The sequence below is a fragment of the Callithrix jacchus genome, chromosome 4, assembly GCF_049354715.1.
Source record: "Callithrix jacchus isolate 240 chromosome 4, calJac240_pri, whole genome shotgun sequence".
NCBI classification, from domain to species: domain Eukaryota; kingdom Metazoa; phylum Chordata; class Mammalia; order Primates; family Cebidae; genus Callithrix; species Callithrix jacchus.
In genome coordinates, this window is record NC_133505.1 from 52892870 (window position 1) to 52916237 (window position 23368).

General features: G+C 37.4%; 1 protein-coding gene across 1 annotated transcript in view; it reads left to right on the forward strand.

Annotated features, from left to right (window-relative positions):
• CDC5L (cell division cycle 5 like) overlaps window positions 1-20583 on the forward strand; it is a 66377-nt gene extending 45794 nt beyond the window's left edge. Inside the window, exons 15-16 of the mRNA XM_002746594.7 lie at window positions 11849-12061; window positions 12808-20583. Coding sequence (XP_002746640.1) covers window positions 11849-12061; window positions 12808-12912 — 318 coding nt within the window. The 3' untranslated portion in view covers window positions 12913-20583. The remainder of the gene's footprint in view (window positions 1-11848; window positions 12062-12807) is intronic.
• The last annotated feature ends 2785 nt before the right edge of the window (window positions 20584-23368 follow it).

Consider the following 23368-nt stretch of genomic DNA (forward strand, 5'->3'; position numbering starts at 1 on the left):
ATGTTTATTTTCTTATAGTTTGATAGCTTATTAATAAAAGAATTTGGAATTTTAAAATACAAACTGGGGAAAGTAAAAGCTTTTCTCAGGTGTCAAAATTCTTATAAGTGGGTACCTATAGGTGGAAATCTAAGTCAGAGAGAGAATGATGGGCAGAATCGCTAATTAAGGTCTTATTTCTTGTTTACATGTGTCTAGAATAATTTACTTTTCAGGGAGCTGTCCGGTGACATTTAAGCCATTCAGTTCCACAGGTTAAATTTTTTCAGGCATGTTTGCGTTTCAGGCGCTGAGCCAAGGAAGACTTTTAGTTTGCTAGCAGTGGTGTGGCCGGTGTATTGGACTTTAAAGTAGGGCACAACTGCATGGCATCGTCCCCTAGTGGCTGTGGCCTAGGGCAAGCCTCAAAGACACTCAGTGATGACGCCAGCAGTTGAGCCCTACTTAACCTCTCTGGGTCTTACATTTTCCTATCTGTAAAAATTGGGTGAGTAATAGTTTTATTTGATGGAAGTGTGCATTTGAGATACTGTAAGATTAAATGAGATTAGCAGATAGCAGGTTTTAGTAAATGGGAATTCTCCTCCCATGTCTCTTCAGGTCTGTATCACTCTTAGAGTTACCTAAGTTGGATTATACTTGGTTTGATACTATGAGGTATTAGGAACTAACCTCACTTTAAACAACAGCAAATTTGTTATATTTTTTATAGTCTGTAAGTTTTGAGGAATGTCTGAAATTTGAGACATGGGCTGATTTTAGGAGAGAGATTGCTGTACTGAGTGAGGCTTAAAATTCATTTTAGTTAGTGTAAATAGATTTTACATAATTGTGGATTTTAATCTAACATTTTATGTATACATTTTGGTGTGTTGAAATAGTTGACATACTTTAAATTTTAATGTCTCCATTATATTTCATTACATTGATGTTTCATGGTTTGTGGTGTATGATATTGAGAAAGTAGCCTTTAGAGTAGATGGAGTATTCAGTTCGACTTAAAAAAATCTTTTACTACAAGAATTTTCAAACATACCCCAAAGTATACTGGTGTAATGAATCTTCATGTATTCTCACCCAGCTATGACAGCCATCAGTCATAGCCACTCTTGTTTCCCTGTCATTCTTCCTTCCACTACTATTTTGAAGCAAATTTTAGATACTGTATTATGAAATAGAATTATGATGCATGAAATATCTCAGCTTGGTCTTCCTACCCATTCGTATGTGGATATATTCTTGTTACTTTCCTGTTTTGAATTGAAGTTTACCCTTTCATATTTGATCAAGTCAGCTTTAATTGTATCAAGTGTTGGTCTACTTTGTAAGTTCCTATTAGTGATAGTGAACTTCATTTTATTTAAGAAATTTTGTGCCAGTAAGTGTCCATCAGGGCAGTTGCTAGTGCTTGTTTTAAAAAATTCAGAAATATGAATCTGGTTAAATCTGAGTCTGATTTTCCCTTTTTCTTTGAATTTTAGGAAATAAAGTTTTATACTGTCTTGCACTCAATGTTGTTTCTGTGTGTGGGTGGGTGGGTGTTGGGAGGAGCTTGGCTGATTTAAAGTAGTCCTGTCCCTGTATGCATGTACATTTCATACTTGAGGTTTATTGGCTTGAAAAAGCAGAAACTGTAGGTTAGGATTTTTCCTCTTAAAGCATGTTGAACAGTCATAGGTTGAGCAGTTTACAAAGCATGCAGATACCTTCCTTTTTAGTAATCAAATGACAGGTGTAAGATAACTAAGCTTAACTTCAATATTAAAAGCTGTATTCCATTTCTTCTTTATATGTTTAGTGACTACATAGTTATTTGGCTAAATTAATTTTTTCCTGTGCTTAAGTTAATTTTTGTACACTTATGTCCATATTTGATTGGAACCTTAGCACAGTATTTGAGCCAGAAGACTTATAAAGCTTGAGCTAAATGAAATAAAATTGTTGACGTTAAATGAAAGCTAACAACTTTGAAGTTTTAAAATCTGATGGTTTGAGAATAATAACTCCATTGGATGAGGTGAGGTAATTCTAAGATACAGGGTACTGATAATACTAAATGTACCTTGATGACTAATTAAGCAGTTTCTGAGTACAGGTATTATAATGTTACACCAAATTGGAAATGGACTATCCCTGGAGCACAGTGTGTACCTAATTGAGTTATCTTAACTGATGAAAATGTTAGTTTGTGTGACTAATTTTTAAAAAGCATTGTATGTATTTGACATTGTTTGCTCTAAGGGTTTTGGAATGTATGTTTGAATCCAGATGTGATTGGAGTAGGTAATATGGGTATTCTTAGAACATGCTGAATTGTTTTTCTTTCTTGGAGACAGGGTCTTGCTCTGTTGATCGGGCTGGAGTGTAGTGGCATGATCATGGCTCACTGCTGCCTCTAACCTCCCAGGCTTGGGTGATTCCTGCCTCAGCTTTCCAAGTAGCTGGAACCACAAGCATGCACCACTATGTCTGGCTAATTTTTGTATTTTTTTGAGAGGTGGTGTTTCACTGTGTTGCCCAGGTTGGTCTCAAACTCCTGGGCTCAAGTGATCCACCTGCTTTGGTCTCCCAGAGTGCTAGAATCACAGGTGCGAGCCACTGTTGCCTGGCTGAACATGCTAAATTATAGAATAAGGAACTTGAATATAATTTGATGGATTTAGTTGTTCATATCTTACTGGGAATGAGGACTTTTTGGTAGATATAGTTGAGAAAACAACTGATATCTAGCTCTGTAATGACTCTGGCTAAACCAGAGTTTGTCATCCTAATTGCCTGTTAAGAATCATGGGAGCTTTTAAGAACACAAAGATCTGAGTCCATTTAAATCAGAGTCTCTGAGGTTAGGGCACTGGGGCTGGTAGATTTTAAAAACTCCACTGGTAATTCTGAAGTTTAGTTGTGGTTGAAAACCACTGGCTTAAAAAGACATACTCCAGAAATATTTGAAGTGGAAGTGAGTGTGTACAAATTATTGTCTTCTCTCTTTGATGGTGTTGTAAAATTTATGTAGTAGAAGTTTTGTCTTTTTTTTTTTTTTTAATCTAATTCCATCCTGCTACCACCTTTCTAGAACTTATACTCAGAAGGGACTCTTGATTTCTGGGGGAAAATTTTTGCATTTTGTATCCAGAAGAATTGAACATGGAGATATTTTATTTTCTCCTATGGAGGTAATATTTCTACTACTAGTATACCTTTTTTTTTTTTTTTTTTTTTTTTTTTTTTGCCAATCTGGAGTGCAATGGCACAATCTCAGCTCACTGCAACCTCTGCCTTCTGGGTTCAAGCGATTCTCCTGCCTTAGCCTCCTGAGTAGCTGGGACTACAAGTGCACACCACCATGTCCAGTTAATTTTTGTATTTTTAGTAGAAATGGGGTTTCACCATTTTGGCCAGGATGGTCTCGATCTCTTGACTTTGTGATCTGCCCACCTTGGTTTCTCAAAGTGCTAGGATTACAGGCGTGAGTCACTGTGCCCTGCAGTAGATCTTATTTTTTTAATAGTCTTACTGAGATATAAATTACATACCATAAAGTTCAGACCATTTAAAGTGTATGGTTCAGTGGCTTTTAGTAAACTTACATGGTTGTGCAGCCATTATTAGAACACTGATCACGCCAGAAAGAGATTCTGTATCAGCAGTTACTCCCCATTTCCCGCAACCTGCCTACCCCTAGTCAACAATTAATCTACTTTTTGTATCTATAGATTTACCTATTTTGGACATTTCACATAAGTGGTATCATATAATATGTTGTCTTTTGTGATGGGCTTCTTTCATTTAACATAATGTTTTCAAACGTCGTCCATGTGGTAGCATATATTAGTATTTCTTTTTATGGCTTAGTACTATTCCATTGTGTGGATAATACCACAGTTTGTTTATCCATGTATCAGTTGGTGGATATTTGGGTTGCTTCTACGTTTTGCCTATTATGAATAATGTTGCTATAAACATTCGTGTATAGGTTTTCATGTGGACATGTTTTCATTTCTCTTGGGAAATACTAGGAATGGAACTGCTGGATCAAATACTTAAGATACTTCCTTCACCTCATTTGCAGATCTTCCCATAGAGTTAGGAAGCACCACGAGTCCATGTTCTGATACTATTTTTACACTGTAGGACAGAGGTCCAGTGTGTGTTATTTGGTCTCATGGTCCACCAGCGGCAAACTCCTCACTTAAAGAAGGACCAGCTGGTTTTCCTTGTTGTATTTCCAGGAAAGGGTCCACCTAGACTTTGATTGAAGGTGGAATTTTAATGAAGCTTTTTAAAGCCTCATTCTTTTACTCTCTTAATATTAGGGAAAAGAGCAAAATGTTTGAACTCTTAATATCTGGAAAATAATAGTAATCAGACCTGACATTTGTGGAATGCTTATTCCGTGCCACGCACTGGGCAGCTGAGGCTTTTTGCATCTATCATCTTATTTAAACTTCATAACAACTTGTAGCAATGACTGCCATTTTACTGATAAAGAAATGGAGACACACAGGTTAAATAACTTTCATCAGGTCAAAACAGCTGGGCGGCAGTGCTGAGTTGTAGGAGTGACTCACTCTTACCCACCATACTGTGCTGCCTGCCCTTAGCCAGTATATCCTGACTCTTAGGAGACATATAATCATTGTCATGGAAGTTGGTTTGATTTATCAGAGGTTCATTTATTAAAGGACATCAGTTTTCATGAATTTATTCAAGTAAATTGCAGAGGAATAAAAGCTTAACTTTTATAAAAATCTGAAGAAATGCATGGTTTTAAAGGAGCTTCATTTAAATTAATTTTGGGTCCATCTCATGTTTGTAAGGCACATGCATGCAGTGTTACTCCCCTGCCTCCACCTTCCATGGGCTTATTTGACTTTGACTTTTAATAAACTAACCTGGAGATGTATAGATATGAACTAGTACTACTTTCCAGTAGAAATACTGTATTTAAGTTTTGAGCGACACTACTTTTTTTACATTCTTACATATAATCATAAAGCATTGAGGTTGAACTTTTTTTTAAATCAGATGTTATGCATTGAAGTGGGTATTTCGGAGTTCTTATCGTGGGAACCTACATACTTGTTTTAAAACTCTACAAATACGATTATATTGTTTTGTGTGTAAACGTTTAGAAAACATCCTAGGTTCAGTTTTCATATCAGAATTTTACATTTGACAGTATTTTCACCATGGTACCATATCTGCTTATTTGCCCTCCCCCCCCCCACGACATTTCTAAGTATTTACATAGCACTCTCTCTCTCTACAGTTTGCTCTTAGTTACATTATTTTGAAGTACAGAATATCATTTGGGTACACATTATTCTGAAACTACCTACTTTTAGCTGCTAATGGAATCACTTGATGGAATTAGTTTGAGAGAGAAGAATGGAGAGAGAGACAGGAAAAGGCGTGGGGGAGAAGGGAGGAAGCAGGGAATAGACAGACATAAAGAAAATGAATACAGATTTACTAATTATTCCTAAAGCTTTGACCTCACAAGTGTAAGTATTGTCATGTTGCACAAGCATTTGCAGATCATTTTAAAATGTGAAATGATTATATCATGGGGATGTAGAACAGGGTTCCTAAACCCCTGGCCGTGGACGGGTACCAGTCTATGACCTGTTAGGAACCAGGCTGCACAGTAGGAAGGAGGTGAGGCACAGGCAGGCCAGTGAAGCTTCGTATTTACAATACTCCCCATCACTTGTATTGCTGCCTGAGCTCCCCCTTCTGTCAGATTAGCAGTGGCATTAGAGTCTCATATGAGCATGAACCCTGTTGAGAACTGCACAGGTGAGGGATCTAGGTTGCATGCTCCTTATGAGAATCTAATGCCTAATGATCTGTCACTATCTCCCATCACCCCCAGAAGGGACTGTCTAGTTGCCGGAAAAAAAGCTCAGGGTTCCCAATGATTTTGCATTATGGCAGGCTATATAATTATTATATATTACATTGTAATAATAATAGAAATAAGGAGCACAATAAATGTAATGCACTTGAATCATCTGAAAACCACCCCTACTCCCCGCCCTGGTCCTTGGAAAAATGGTCTTCCATGAAACCGGTCCCTGGTACCAAAAAGGTTGGGAACCACTGGTGTAGAATATGTACATGGATACAATATGATGCCAATGGAATTCTCCATTTCATACCTGCTCTGCCTCTTGTTTGACTCTCTAAGCTCAGACTTTGTCTGCCCTATTGTATCAGTTTATTGCCCCTCCTGTATCCAGAGTTTTGTTTAAATCTTCTGTTAACTGTTACTCTCCTGTTTTTGAGTTTATACATTTTAAAATGATTTTCCTATAATTTTAGAATAATCAGAGAAGGCAGCCTGCCTGTACTCAGTATGCATATTCAGTAGGGAAATTATCTTGACTTTACGGTATGTTTTAAGTCTTTAAAATTTAAAAAATATTTTGTTGCTTTATGTAATGTTTATATTTGTGCCCTCTGAGTTTTATGCCAAATTTAGGATTATAACATTATAAAAATAATATGCTCATTTTGTAATTTCAGGGAGTTATGCTTTGATTATAACTATGGTATATTCTAGCTATTAAAAGTATATTATATGTATAATACAGAAGATGTATAATACTTTTTTTTTGGTAACTGAATCTTGCTGTTTTGCTCAGGCTGGAGTGCAGTGGCCTGATCTTGGCTCACTACAACCTCTGCCTCCTGGGTTTAAGTGACTCTCCTGTCTCAGCCTCCCTAGTAGCTGGGACTACAGGTGTACGCCACCTATGCCTGGCTAAATTTTGTATTTTTAGTAGAGATGGGGTTTTGCCACATTAGCCAGGCTGGTCTTGAACTCCTGACCTCAGGTAATCCACCCGCCTTGGCCTCCCAGAGTGCTGGGATTACAGGCATGATCCACTGCACCTGGCCATATTTTTTAAAGTTCTATTTTAATTGACAAATAATAATTGGATATATTTATGGAGTAAAATGTGATTTTTTTTTTTCCATGCACAGATGTGAAATAATTCAATCAGCTAATTTGCATATACGTCACCTCAAATACATGCCATTTCTTTGTGGAGAGAACATTTAAAATCCATTTTTTTTTCCCCTTGAGACAGAATCTTGCTCCATTTCCCAGGCTGGAGTTCAGTTGTGTGATCTAAGTTCAATAGAACCTCTGCCACCTGGGTTCAAGCGATTCTCCCATCTCAGCCTCTGGAGTAGATGGGACTACAGGCAGATGTTACCTTGCCTGGCTAATTTTTATATTTTTAGTAGAGATGGAGTTTCACCATTTGGCAAGACTGGTTGTGAACTCCTAATTTCAAGTGATCCACGCACCTTAGCCTCCCAAAGTGTTGGGATTACACTTGTGAGTCACCATGCCTGGCCTAAAATCCCTTCTTCTGGCTGTTTTGAAATAAACATTATTCTGTGATTACCATGCTGTGTAATAGACCACCAGAACCTCTTTTTCCTGTCTAACAGAAACTTTATACCTTTGACCAACATCTCCTCTTTCCCTATCTACCACTTACCCCATTATCCTCTGGTAGCCACCATTGTACTGCCTACTTCTGTGAGATTAACATTCTTAGATTCCACATACAAGTTACATCATATAGTATTTGGCTTTCTGTGCCTGGCTTATTGTAGTTAGCAGAATGTCCTCTATGTCCATCTGTTGTTGCAAAGACAGGATTTCCTGTTTTTAAAGACTGAATAGTATTCCATTGTATGTGTATACCGTATTTTAAAAATCCCTATCTTGGCTGTTGTGGATAATGGTGTAATGAGCATGAAAGTGCAGACATCTCTTTGACATCCTGATTTCAATTCCTTTGGATAGGTATACCCAGAAATTGAATGGCTGGATTGAATGATAATTCTGTTTTTAATTTTTTGAGGAACCTCCGTACTGTTTTCCAAAATGGCTGTTCTAACTTACAATACCACCAACAGTGAACAGGGGTTCCCTTTTCTCCACATACCTTGCCAACACATACTATTTTTCATTTTTAAAAATAATAACCAGTCTAACAGGTGTGAGGTAATACTTCTTTGTAGTTTTGATTTGTGTTTCTGTAATAAGAGACGTTAAGCATTTTTTTCATATATCTGTTGACCACTTGTATGTTTTCTTTTGAGAAATGTCTATTCAGGTCCTTTGCCCATTTTAAAAATAGGGTTATTTGGTTTTTATTGAGTAGTTTGAGGGTTTTTTTTTTTTGGTATATTTTGGGTATTGGCCCCTTATTTAGGCTACGGCATGGTGGCTCACACCTGTAATCTCAGCACTTTGGGAGGTCTTGTTCTTTTTATTGATTAAAAAGGTCTTGTTCTTTTTATTAATAGTCACTCTGTACCTTTTGATTGGGGATGTAATCCATTTACAGAGTAATTATTGATAGGTGAGGACTTAACCAGTGTAAATTGTTTTCTGTTTTTAGATTCTTTGTTCTGTTCTTCTTCTCTTGCTTGTGCTGTGTATGTGTATGTGTGTGTGGGGGGTGGCGCTTAATGGCTTTCTGTAGTGGTATGCTTTGTGGTTAGCTTGAAGCTTACATAAAAGTTTATTTAACAGGGTATTTTAAGTTGATAACTTAATTTTGATTGCATACATAAACTATACACTTTACACCCCTTTCTTCCATATGTTTCTGATGTTATACTTAAAATTTTTATATAATTTTTATTCCCTTAATAAATTGTTGTATTTTAGTTATTAATAGTTTTGCCTTTTAACCTTTACATTAGAGATATAATTGATTTACTCACTTCCATTAGAGTATTAGAATGTTTTGGATATGACAATGTACATACCTTTACCAGTGAGTTTTATGCTTTAATGTATTTTCATTTACTAATTAGTATTTTCTTTCAGCTTAAGAACTCCTTTTAGCATGTCCTATCAGGCAGGTCTAGTGGTGATAAAGTCAGCTTCTGATTGCCTGAGAAAGTCCTTATCATCCATTGGTTTTGAAATACAGGATTGCTGGATATAGTATTCTTGGTTGACAGTTTCTCTTTCTTTTCTTTTTCTTTTGTTTTTTCATTCTTTTTTTTTTTTTTTTTGAGATGGGGTCTCACTCCGTTGCCCAGGCTAGAGTGCAGTGGCATGATCTCAGCTCACTGCAGCCTCCGCCTCCCAGGTACAAGTGATTCTCCTGCCTCAGCCTCCTGAGTAGCTGGGATTACAGGTGCGTGCCACATGTCTGGCTAATTTTTTTTGTATTTTTAGTAGAGATAGGGTTTCACCATGTTGGTCAGGCTGGTCTTGAATTCCTGACCTCGTGATCTGCCCTATAAATCTCAGCCTCCCAAAGTGCTGGGATTACAGGTGTGAGCCACCGTGCCCAGCTCTTCCTTTTCTTTCTTTTGAGTTTTAAATGTATCATCCCACTCCCTTCTGGCCTGAAAAGTTTCTGCTGAGAAATTTTCTGGTAGTCTTACAGAGGTTCCTTTATACATGGTGGTATGGTTTTTCCTTGCGGTTTTCAACACTCTGCCATTAGTTTTTGACACTTTAATTGTGATGTGTCTTGGTGGGTCTCTTTGAATTGATCTTATTTGGTTTCTTTTGGGCTTCCTGGATCTGGCTTTTCATTTCCTTCCCCAAGCTTGGGAAGTTTTCTGCCATTATTTCTTTGAATATGTTACTTATTTTCTCCTTCTGGCCCTGATAATGCGTAAGTTGTTCTCCATGATGGTGTCCCATAAGTCTCTTACATTATCTTTACTCTCTTTCATTATTTTTTCTTTTTGCCCCTGAGATTAGATGATTTCCAGTAACCTATCTTTTAGTTTACTGATTCTTTGATCTGCTTGATCTAGTCTGCTGTCGGACCCCCTATATTGAGTTGTTCAGTTTAGTTTTAGTATTTTTCAGATTGATGTTTTCTCATTGGTACTTTTAATACTTTCTGTCTCTTTGTAGAAGTTCTCAGTTTGTTCTTGCATTGCTTTCTCGACCTTGGTGAGCATCTTTGTGACCATTATTTGGAATTTCCTGTTAGGTGGTGAATCATACATCTCCAGTTCATTTGGTTTGGTTTCTGTTGATTTATTTTGTTCCTTTTTTTTTGAATATATATTTCTGTTCATTGTTCTTGACTCTGTTGGTTTCTGTGCATTACATGGGATAACTGCCTGTCTTAGTCTTCTCAGATTGGCCTTGTGTAGAAGAAGGATGTCACCAATCCATCTAGGTAGAGATTTTAAGATACCTTTTAAATCTTTGTATTTGTTCAGACTGCTGTGTCTATTTTTGTTGCCATATTCTGTCAGTACCCTGTGATTAGTAAGGTAGAAGCCAGATGCTTAGATGTAGCTGGGAAGGTTGAGGTACTGGATATGTGTCCCAGTTCCTTCTGTCCTCATGTTGAAGTCAAGTGCCTGATTCTTCCACCCTCTCTACAGTAAGCCATCTCTATGGCAAATGCCTATGCTTGGCTTGTGGCTGCACACTATGATCCTGGGGAGATACCGGCTGGAAGTGGGCTCGTTCTGTGTCTACCTCTTTGTTTTCTGCAGTTTAGGGAGATTCCAGAATGCAAAACCCTGTCACTTTCCATAGCTTAGGTTGTGAAGGGTATAGTCCCTTGTGTGTGTGTTGCTATAAAAGTATAGCACTCAGTCTGTGGACAGACTCCTTTTAGGAAGAAGGGGTAGGCCTGAAATCATCAGTGGGATGCACTGGAGGAAAGGCTCAGGATATGACAAGTTACTGCTCAGGCTGCCTGTCGGCTACTTTTTGTCTCCCCCATTAGCTCTCTGATGCAAGTTAGAGGCCAGGCTGTCAAGTAGCCACTGGAAGAGTATGCAGTTATAAACCCTTTTTGGAGAGAAAATGAGAGCTGCATGTTCCAGATTATTTTCTTCGCTGCTCCCAGGGAGTGTAGCCCTAGAAAGTATTTGCACACCTATTTAAAACCACCTCCTTATTTTTTGATCTACAGAGACTTGCATATGTCTAGTCTCTTCCATTACCAGATCTAGGAGATTTAGGATATAATCATTTGGATGGATGCTGTGAAAATTGGGGCATTTGATGTGCAGACAAACTCCTTCTAGGAGGAATTGGTAGGCCTAGAGTTACTACTGGGGCAAGCCAGGAGAAAAGGCTCAGAAAGTGTCCAGCTGCTGCTTAGGCCTCCAGAGGCTACTTTTGCACTGTCCCATTAACTCCCCAATGCAAGTTCAAAGCCAGGTTGTCGAGTATCCACTGCAAGACTGTGCCATCAGTTCCTTCCAGGGAGAAATGTGGAGCTTCACAATTTTAGCCCCTTCTTTGCACTGCCCCCAAAGGTTGTAGTTCCTGAAAGTACTTGTGTGCCTGATTAAAAGCATCTCTTTGTTCTAGGGATCTAGTGATCTTGGAAGACTTGACACTAGATCCCTCAGCTCCCAGAGCCAGGAGATTTAGGATGCAGGCCCTTGGGTGGAAACTGTAAAAGTTGGGGTGCTTGATGTGTGAACAGACTCCCAGAAGTAGATATTTTAGATACAGATGATGAGGATGGCTTGCCGCTAGTCTCAGAATGAATAATGTTGAATGATAGCAGAAGTCATTTTCAGAAAGTAGACATTAGTTTTCCCTATACTATGACATTCAAACCCGCTTTGTGCTTCAATTATGGGTCAAATTATTATGAACAGATTATAGATCATTTGGGACTCACCTATAAAACCCTTTAGGTGCAAGATAAATCCTGCTTAAGCTTGATATTTTGTTACAGTAATTGAGCTATAAAAAGTTCCAGTATATTTTTGCTTTGGGGCACATACATGAACAAATGGTACCTTTTTAGCCCTGTTATTTAATAGCCTGCTTTTCTCATGTATGCTGAGATCTTCCCCTGCTCTCCAGATAAACAGGGGTCACATGACGACAGAAGCCAAGAGAGCTGCAAAGATGGAAAAGAAGATGAAAATTTTGCTTGGGGGTTACCAGTCTCGTGCTATGGGGCTCATGAAACAGTTGAATGACTTATGGGATCAAATTGAACAGGCTCACTTGGAGTTACGCACTTTTGAAGAACTCAAGAAACATGAAGATTCTGCTATTCCCCGGAGGCTAGAGGTAATGTGATATATTGAAGCGTTGCTTAAAAAGAGTGCTGCAAAGAATTATCAGAGCTGTCCTCTTTTTACTTCTGCTGTGCTGGCTGTCTCTGAAGTTGGTACTGTCAGGCTTTTAATAATGAGAGCCTAAAGTATTTGACTTTCTAATCTAGAATTGCCTCTGTGTAGATGGATAGACCAGGCAAGTTGTAGATACAAAAGCCTTCCCTTACTCATCTTCTGTTTTGTATATAGATACATTGTGAAATGGAATACTTAGCCCTTGTAATTTGTCCCCTTGAAATGTAATTGCAACCCATTCATGTAGTTCTGTGAGGGGAAACTAAACCAGTTATCTTTTTGTTTTGTAACCTAGGTTTCTGGGAACATAGCTAGTCCTTCCAAACCATCACATTTCTTTGACCAGGTTTGGATTCAGTTATCTGCCAGATGTGCATAATAGCTCCTGTCCAGCTAAAGGGCAGTCAGGGCTTCTTGAGGTTCATTTGTGGGTATTGATAAGACAGTAGTGGTTTGTTTATTTGAAGTAGCAGCAGGGTTTTACAAGATAGCAAGCATATGACCAAATCAAAGAAAGGCTGTAATACTGCTTTTATAGCAAAAGTATTTGATATGTTTGTTTCTCTTTGAGAAATATTTACCTCTTAAGAATCATGATTTAACTCAGCTGGTTTTTAAGATAGTAGAGTACTGTAGATTTTAGATAGTTATATCTAAAATAATTAATGTTTTTGTTTCTTTAAGTGTCTAAAAGAAGATGTTCAGCGACAACAAGAAAGAGAAAAGGAACTTCAGCATAGATACGCTGATCTGCTGCTGGAGAAAGAGACGTTAAAGTCAAAATTCTGAAGTACAGTTTATTATTCTGCCACAGAACGAATTAATTGCCGGTTTTCATACCCTAGAAGGCTGAAACTGATGTTTATCTTCATTGACAAATTAACCCACCATCTGTGGTTTTTCAGTTGTTTATTTTAAATGATATCAATCTTACACATTCTGTGTATAAAGACCCTAACTCCACAGGACGGACATTTTGGGATTTAAATTATTAAGGCTATCATTCTTTTAGCAATGTCATATTTGCAAACTTTTTTAGTTTTGGCCTTTAATTTAAAAAGCCTAATTTTAAAGTGCTGCCTATGAGTAACTTGAATAAAAACAAAATATAAAAAATTGAGAATGTAGCCTTTTGTTTGAAGTAATTAGATACTTAAGAGTGCCCACAAACCAGCAGCTCTGTACTCTGTGTCATATTTAATGAGTAACTCTTGGGTAATCAAAATGGTGATCCAGTATCTTAAAAACTAAGAGGCAGTTCTTTGTGGCTTTGTTAGTTTCGGCAAAGAATGGTCATTTCTGTATACACTGACAAGATAGATTAACTTTTTAGTACCTCAAAAAAATTTTTTTAAAATATCATTTTAAAGAAGGTCTCTTCTGTGCCAGCTACTTATATAATTTATGGGTCAGGGCTTAAAATATTTAACTTTTCTTGCCCTATTATTTTCTTGTATTTTTTGACAAAGGCACTTTAAAAGTTAATTTCAACAAGACCATCAGACTTAAAGCTCTATGTTTAGTGTAAGAAGTCAGTTACATCAGTGTAGAATTTGAGAAATGGATAGAGGTGGAGAGATTTCATTTTATAATAATTCATATAAATTGATTTAGTGTTCAGTATTAGTTCATTCACAAGCTCATTATAGGCCAGCAATGTGTTGAGATCACCAAAAACATTTGCCCAGTCTTAGAATACTAGGGACTGTAGGAAGGGAAGGGAGGGATTCATTCATTCATTCATTCATTTATTCATTCATCCATCCATCGATCCATCCATCCATCCATCCATCCATCCATCAGATACTGAATGTATACCTTGTGCCAGAGTCTTCAAGTGAGAACAAAGAATAAAATAGGCCTGGTTCCTGTTTAGTAGAGCTTATAGTTTTTTAAGAATGACAGACAATTAAAATCCAGTGTGTCAGACACTTACTTAAGTGTTGGAGATAAGCAATTACTAAGAGTTCGTGCTCTCATGGAGGTGACATTAGTGGGGAGGAGATACTAAATATGTACAGGGAAAGTATCAGATCATGAGTTTTAGATTTTATGGAGGAAATTAGAGTGATTGAGATAGTGAACGAATGGCTATTTTAGATTGGATGATCAAAGAGACCTCTTGGAAGACAGCTATGCTCACCATTGTACCACCACACTATACTGTACCATATCACTATAAGCCGCACAGCCAAAGAGACCTCTTAAAGAAGTAACATTTAAGATAACATGTGATTGACATTTTAGAAGGGGCCATCCTTGTGAGATTCAAGGAAAGAACATCCCAGGCAGAGTGAATAGCAAGCAAAAAGCCTCTTTTGTGTGTTTGAGGAACAAAAAGGACAATGTGGCTTTTCTGTATATAAGGTCTGGCTGTATACAGCCACATAAATAAGGCTATAATAAGGAATTTGGATCTTTAAATATGGCAAGAATCTATGAGACGATCTAAGCAAAGGAATGACATAAGATCTGGTTTTAGAAACATCACTATCTCTTTACTGTGTGATATCTCATCAGGCTGGAGATAGGGAAGCCAGTCCATTTAGGAGCCTGATGCAGTAATCCAGGCAAAAAATAATAGTGACTCTAACTAGGGTCCAGGTAATAGTAGGGGAGTTATGTGGAGAGACATGATAGGTATATACTTAGTAGTCTTATCAGACCATAGATTGATATTTTCCTGTTATATAGTCACTTAATTCAAATACTTTTTTCATTTAGTTCTGGGTTTTCTAGGAAATACTTCCGTATCATCTGTGAATAATGATAACGTTTCTTCTGATAATTTTATTTCCTTTTTATTGCATGTTCTGTTAGCTGAAATGTTTAGGACAATGTTAAATAACAATGTTGTTAGATATTTTTGTTTTTTTCTCATTTTAATGGGAATGTTCATAGTTTTTACTTTTAAGTTTGCCGTTGGGAGTTAGATAGTCTTTATCTGAAAGATAGTGTCTCTCTTAGTTTTTAAAGAGTTTGAATTAGAAATGCCTCTGGAACTTTCAAAAACATGCCATTTGGGCATCTGTTAAAACATTCATATAATTTTTCTCATTTGATGTTTTGATGAGGTATATTAATAGATTTTCCACATAAAATCATCTTTGCAGTCCTGGAATCAGGTAGATTAATTTTTTAAAGAAATTTAAAAGGATTTACAGTTCATTTGCATTTTTTGTAGACTTGAATTATATGGATTTAAAATTTAATATTAATAAAGGCTACTTTGGTCTCAAAATTTGAAGTAATGCACATACTTATAGCCTATAAAAACACCAAGAATTACAAAATTTCAAAACCGGCAGTCTCAGTGCATTGTAAACTGCATATGCATTTGCTACATAGCAGTGCCACTTGAGATGGTGAACAGACACGCAGTTATCCTTTGTTAGTATCCTGTAAAACCCAAGATTCTTTACCAGCACCACTCAGCCATTTTGGTGATGATTTTAACATTCACATTGAGACCAGGGGTGGTGGCTCATGCCTGTAATCCTAGTACTTTGGGAGGCCGAGGTGGGAGGATCCTTTTAGCTCAGGAGTTCAAGACTAGCCTGGGTAACATAGACCCTGTTTCTATTAAAAAGTAATAATAATAAAACTAACATCGACTTTGGTGTTGGTCTCTCACAGGCATTCATTAACGTATTGTTGAAACTTGTGTTAAGCATGTTAAAGTCTCAGTAACTTTGGGACAGAAATAAAATGTGACAAAAAGCTGAAAGAAACCCCCACAAGGGAGAGTCCTTTTTGAAATATTATGGACATAATGCTGTCTAATAAACTACATCAAAGAAAAACTACACTACAATGATCGCAGAGTTAATGTTAGCCAACCATGCATCCTCCCTAGAAATGCATTTGAATTTGATTTACTAATCTTTTATTTAGGAAATTTGCATTTTTTTACATGAATGAGATTGGTCTTTTGGGCTATTTTGTGTTTTTTTTTTTTTCTTTTTCTTTGAGATGGAGTCTTGCTCTGTTGCCCAAACTGGAGCACAGTGGTATGATCTCCCTGCAGCCTCTGCCTCCTGGGTTCAAGTGATTCTCTGCCTCAGCCTTCTGAGTAGCTGGGACTACAGTCATTTGCCACCAGACCTGACTAATTTTTTATTTTTAGTAGAGGTGGGGTTTCACTGCGTTGGCCAGGCTGGTCTTGAGTTCCTGACCTCAGGTGATCCGCCTGCCTCAGCCTCCCAAAGTGCTGGGATTACAGGTGTGAGCCACCACACCCAGCCTGGTTATTGTATTTTGACACTGAGATTTTGCTAGCTCTCTAAAATAAATAGGATAACTGTATATCTTTTTCTGTGCATTGGGCAATTATAATATTGGAATGATTTATTCATGAAAGGTGGAAAGTCTATACTTGTAGAACTTTTGAGTTCACAGCCTTTCTGGAAATAATTTCTTTATAACTGTCAGTTTCTTTTGTGACTATTATGTTACCTATTTTCAAATTTAAGCAACTTTAAATTTAAAAAATTTGTTTTAAAATATATTTTTCCTTTTATGTTTATTATTTAGTAAATTTAAGAAATGTATACGTTTTAAGAAATATTTTTATTTTGTTGAAATTTAAACATCTGTTGTTAGCAGGGAATTCTAACAGCAATCTCTTTTCTATTAACTTTGCCATTTCTAAGTTCTAAGAAATTTACCTTCTCTTAATTCTACCACTTTTTACTTGACTTGTTAAGGATACACATTTTCTGTTCAGGAAACTAGTGTTTTGATTTGCATATCGATTGTGATTTTGTTTTAAAATATGTTAATTTCTCAATTAGACTTATTTTGCTTTCTGTAGATTTTTTTTTGACCAACTTTTTGAGGCTGATGTCTATTTTTTGCTTGTATGCAAATAAATGTGTTGAAGGCTTTTGAACGATCTCTTAAGTTCAAGTATGTTCACTTCCCAGCCATTTTGATGTGTAGTAGTCTTGCTTTCTAAGTAGTTTATTGTTGTGTTTTAAACTCCTGGTTCAATAATTCTTTCAAAATTTCCATATAGTTGGCTTAAAAAAATTTTTTTTTTTGCTAGTTGTAGGATTTTTACCTTGTCGGAAAAAAAATGTGGTTTATGTTGTTTCTGTTTATTGAGGTTTGGGGGCCAGGCAGCTTTAAAAAGTGTTCTATGGATGTTATAAATGAAGATTTATTTAGTTTGTTTAGGACAGAGGTAAATGTGTATTTATTCAACCAATTATTCAAATTTAATGTTCTTGTTATTATACGAATAATAGTGTTTTCTTAAAATCTCATAGTTATTTCCCTCAATTTCATATGTTTCTCTAGAGCTTTTGCTTTGTGTATTTTGATACTGTTATTTAGTATATAAATACTTGTGTCTGTTACATACATACAATTCATAAGGGATACTTCATGGCCTAAAGCTATCCTTTTTGTTGAGTTTATGCTTTTTGCCCGGAATTTTACTTTCTTTGTTATTAGAATTTCTCTTCTTTCTTTGCTTATATTTGCATGATAAATTGTCCTTTTATTTTCAACTTTCATATATAATTTTTAGTTGTCTCTTAAACAGTGTATCTTGTTGGATTTTGTATTTCAAACCATTTGGAGAGCCTTTGCCTTTTTATTGGGTCTGTTTCATTTTTTATGCTAATTAATGACTTTAATCTTCTGTAATCACGTCTTATACTTTCTCACTGATGTCCCTAAAATGGACTGTAATTTCTTGGTTTTAATTATCTTAGCGATTTAGAAAATATACATAGTCTTTTACATCTTACCAATAATGGTATCATTCAGGGTGTAGAATCTGTTCAGGAGAAAGAAAGCAAACCAGTGATTTGAACAAGGAAGACTCAATATGAAGATTACTGACTTGTAGTAGGGAGTTAACGACTAAGAGGGACAAAGACATCTCTAAATAAGACAGGAATGGCAGATGTAGGGAGCAGCTGCTACCTATAGACAGAGTAACTGAAGAAGGACTTGAAAGAGCCCTTTCTCCCTCCTTGAAGGCTGAGATTCACATTTCACTGAAGAGTGTGGTTGGAGAAATTTGCTGAGGTGCCAGTCTGGGGTGGCAGGCAGGATGCCAGGGAACCTCACTAGGACGTCACTTGCTGGGAGCGCTGGTGATACCTGGAGGAAAGCTGCCTCTGGGGCACTAGCAAAACTCCAGAGCACCTGCACCACTGGGTCTCACACACCTCCCCAGCAGAGAGAAGTGCCCCTTGGCAAGGAAGCTGCATTCTGACAGTGACACAGTAGGAGTAAGAAGGAAACGCCCAGAACCAGGAGAAATGAAGCCCCTTCCACTTGTGTCCCTCAGTGGCTGTGATACTGAATCTACTGGCAAAGTGGAAACATGTATACATTACGATTCCTGTACCACAAAGCAGGGCAAAAGGGTGAATTTGGAGCTGGCACAATAACCGTTGTTTTTCAAAATCACACTCAAGCCTGTAGTTTTCTGGACTTCCGAGTAAAGAATGAAGCAGTGGTTTGAACCAATTTTAATTCTGTTAGCGGCTCTTTTACATTGTGGTCAGGGGATGATTTAGATATGTCTTTGGGGGATCTCCAGGGTATGCATCCTATTTCATTATTTAAGGCTGTTTATTTCATCTGGTGTTCCCTGGTGGCCAGTCTTTGAGTTTGGTTCCAAGTTTTTCACCTCTGCTTGGCCTCTTGGGCTTGGAATATTTGTTGAAAGCGTTTCCTTAGTTCCCCATCCTTCCTGCAGTCCTGCATTATTTCTTTGGATCTCCTTCTTTGCACCTTTGCTGTCAGAGATAAGGCCAAGGAGGGGAGTTCAGGCAATTCTACAGTAGTCCCCCATTGAGGTTTCACTTTCTCAGATTTATAATCTGTAGTCACCATGGCCCAAAAATATTAAATTGAAAATTCCAGAAAGAAGTAATTCGTGCTTTTTAAATTACACACAGTTCTGAGTAGTGTGATGAAATCTCTCATGATCTCACTCCATCTTGCCCAGGAGGCGAATCATTTCTTTGTCCTGTGTATCCAGGCTGTGTATTCTACCAGCTCATTAGCCAGCACTGTTATCAGATCAGAACAAACAGTACAGTTACTCATCACTTGATGGGGAGGATACCTTCTGAGAAATGTGTTGGTAGGTGGTTCTGTCCTTGTGTGAGCATCTTAGAGTGTACTTACACAAACCTAGATGATATAGCCTGCCGCACACCTAGGCTACAAACCTGTACAGCACATTACTGAATACTATAGATAAGTGTAATATGATAATTATTTGTATACCAAACACAGAAAATGTATAGTAAAAATATGGTGTAAAAGATAAAATGGTGCACCTGTGCAGGGCATTTACCATGAATGGAGCTTGCAGGGCTGGGAGTTGCTCTGGGTGAGTCAGAGAATGAGTGGTGAGTGATTGTGAGGGCTAGGACATTACTGACAAACACTGTGCACTTAGGCTACACTAAATTTGTTAAAAAGTAAATAATTATGTTATACTTTATGACAGCTATGATGTCACTCGGTGATATGAGTTTTCAGCTCTGCTGTAACTTCATGGGGACTTTGTCATGCATGCTGTCGTTCACCATAACATTGACGACAGCTTAGTAATCTCAATGATTAATAATAGATTGCAATTTTAAAGATAGGCTTAAATATTTCAAAAGCTTTGTTCTGTCTCAAGATTTTTTTCTTTGAAAAAAAAAGACAATAACTTAGTATATGCATATTAAAATTAGCAGTTATAACAGACTTGTTAGCCTACCATGTAGAGCTGTGCTGTCCTGTATGGGGGCCACTAGCCACATGTGGTTGTTGAATGCCTGAAACATTGCTGTTGCAAAATTTGAGGTATGCTACTAAGTGTAAAATACTGGATTTTGAAGACAATACGAAAGTAAATGTAATAGAGCTCAATTTTTTATATTGCTTACATGTTGAAATGAGAGTATGGTTGACCCTTGAACAACATGGGTTTGAACTGTGTGAGTTTAATTACACAGGATTCTCTTTTCCCTCTGCCACCCCTAATACAGCAAGACCAGTCCCTCCTCCTCCACTTCCTCAGCCCACTCAGTGTGAAGATGATGCAGATGAAGACCTTAATAATGATCCACTTCACTTAACTAATTCTAAATATGTTTTATCTTCTTTAACAATTTTTAAAATAACATTTTCTGGCCAGGTGTGGTGGCTGATACCTGTAATCCAAGCGCTTTGGGAGGCTGTAGTAAGAGAATCACTGGAGGCCAGGAGTTTGAGGCCAGCCTGAACTACATCGCGAGACAAAATATGGGTTAAGCCAGTGTTTATGTATGGGTAAGACTTCCAGCCAACAGTAGGATATTAATTAAGTTTTGGAGTAGTCAAAAGTTATACTCAGATTTTGACTGCATGGGGGTCCAGTGCCTCTAACCCCCCTCATTGTTTAAGTGTCAGCTGTATTCTGGATATGTTGGGTTAAATAAAATATATTATTGAAATTAAGTTCACCTGTTTCTTTTTACTCTTGTGGCTAGTAGAAAAATTTAAATGACATATGTGGCTTGCATTCTATTTCTACTGCACAACACTGAGGTTTTTTTTTTTGTAATTGGTTTCCAATTCTATTGTGGTTTAAGAACATACCCTGGATTATTTCAGTCCTTTTAAATTTATTGAAACTTGTTTTATGGGCCTGCAGATGGTCTGTCTTGCTGAACGCGAGATCACAGGTGTGCACCACCACCCAGCTAATTTTTTATTTTTTGTAGAAACAGTCTCACTGTGTTGCCCGAACTGGTCTTGAATTTCTGGGCTCAAGCAGTCCCTCCCACCTAGACTTCTCAAGTGTTGAGATTTCAGGCACTGAGTTGTCATGCTTGATCAGGTGAATGTCATTCACTTGAAAATAGTGTGTATTCCGCAGGATATAATGTTCTACAAATACCAAGTAGGTCAAATTGATCAATAGAGTTTCTCTTTCATATTCTTAATTACTTTTTTCCTCCACTTGTTCTACAAATTACTGAGGGGTATGTTGAAATTACCAACTATAATTGTGGGTTTGCATATCTCAGTTGTCAGGTTTTTTCTGTTTTTTGTTTGTTTTTGTTTTGTTTTGTTTTGTTTTGTTTTTAGATAGAATCTTCCTTTGTACCCCTGGGCTGGAGTGCAGTGGCACAGACGGCTCACTGCAGCCTCAACTTCCTGGGCTCAAGTAATTTTCCCACCTCAGCCTCCTGAGTAGCTGGGACCACAGGCATGTACCAACAAGCCTGGCTATTTAAATATTTTTTTAGAGATGGGTCTGACCATGTTGCCTAGGCTGGTGTTGAACTTCTGGGCTCAAGCGATCCTCTCATCTTGGCCTCCCATAGTGCTGGGATTACAGGGATGAGCAACCATGCCCAGCCTCTGTCAGTTTTGCTTCATCTGTTTAGAAGCTTTGTTACTGCACATTTAGGATTATTGTGTCTTGATGACTTGACCCATTTATCATTAGGAAATGCCCTTCTTTGCATTTGGCAGCATTATTTGCCCTGAAACTTACTTTTTCTGACATTCATGTTACTCCAGTTACAGTGTTTGCATGATTATTTTTCCTTCATCCTTTTAACCTCACTGTATCTATATAAAGTGAGTTTTTTTGGGTATTACATGGTTGGGTTGTGGTAGGCATGTTTTTTACACTGCTTGACATTCCATAGGTCACTGAGATTCTGTTATTTTTTTGTGTGTATATAAATTTTGAAGTTTTTTAACTATACTAATTTTTTTTCTGCCATGTCTAATTTGTCATTAATCCATTCCAGTGAAGTTTTCATTTCAGATATTGCATTTTTCTTCTTTAGCAGTTCAACTTTGTTCTGTTTTTACATCATTTCTTTCCTCATTATGTTCACATTTTCCTTTACATCCTTAAGCAAATACAGCAGTCTATAACGGATTTTTTAACATCTTTATCTGCCAGATCCATGATCTGTCATTTCTTGATCTGTTTCTATTTACTGATTTTTATCCTGGTTCTTGGTCATTTTCTAGTTCTTTGCAGTCTAGTACCCGGAAAGGATGGTACACATTGTGAATGTTGCATTGATGGCCCTTGTTTTCCTCCTTTGAATTATATTAGACTTTATTCATAGTTAATTTACTTACAGATCAGCTGAATCCTTTTGAGGCTGGTTTTTGAAGCAAACTGTCCCATGCCCATACTCATTTATGTATTATCTATGGCTGCATTTACAACAGTAGAGTTGCAATGGGGACCATGTAGCTTGCAAAGCCTAAAATATTTACTGTCTGATCCTTTACAGAAAAACTACCTTTCCTGGTCCTAATAAGTGTTTATTGTTATTTTTTTAAAACGAATTTGTAGCTAATTTTTTTTTTTTGAGACAGAGTCTCTCTATGTTGCCAGGCTGGAGTACGGTGGTGTGATCTTGGCTCACTGCAACCTCCTGGGTTCAAGCGATTCTCTTTCCTCAGCCTCCCGAGTAGCTGGGACTACAAGGTGTGTGCCACCACATCCAGCTAATTTTTATATTTTTAGTAGAGCCGAGGTTTCACCATGTTGGCCAGGATGGTCTCAATCTCTTGACCTCGTGATCTGCCCACCTTGGCCTCCCGAAGTGCTAGGTGACAGGCGTGAGCCACCATACCCGGCTGTAGTTAAGTATTTTTAAACATTCTCAGTTTTAATTACCAATACAGCAGATATCAATAGCTATCAATATCAACTCCACAAACAAGTTTTTGGAGTCTTCAATTTTTTTCTTTTGAGTGTAAAGGTATCCTAAGACCAAGAAATTTAAGAACTATGAATTTAGATTAAACTTGCTGGATAGAAGTTACGTCTTCCCAGAGAATCTGCAGTTATCTTGTCTCTGATTGGGAGTGTTAGGGGACACCCTGCTCTCTTAATCCCTTCCAGCCCTACCTACCTTGGCTGGGAAGGGGTAGGGGTGGGGATGTGCAGTGAGTGAGTCACTTTCTTTTTCTTAACTTTTATTCTCTGATTCTGAGGTTTTTCAACTTCAATAAGCAGCAGAAGTAACCAGTTATATTTTTTTGTTTAGGTTTTATTCTTTTTTCTATCTTGATCCTGGAGAGATGTTTTAAATACAGTAATGAGGAAATACTAAGTAATTAGTGCAATAAAATATCATTTGCAGATGAGGTGACTAGTAAGAGGAAGGTATTTGCCCAAGTGATGAAGTTGGTGTTCATATTGAGCACAGAATCCAGGACTTGTTTCTAATATATCCAGGTGCTGCAGGATCTAAAGTCTCAA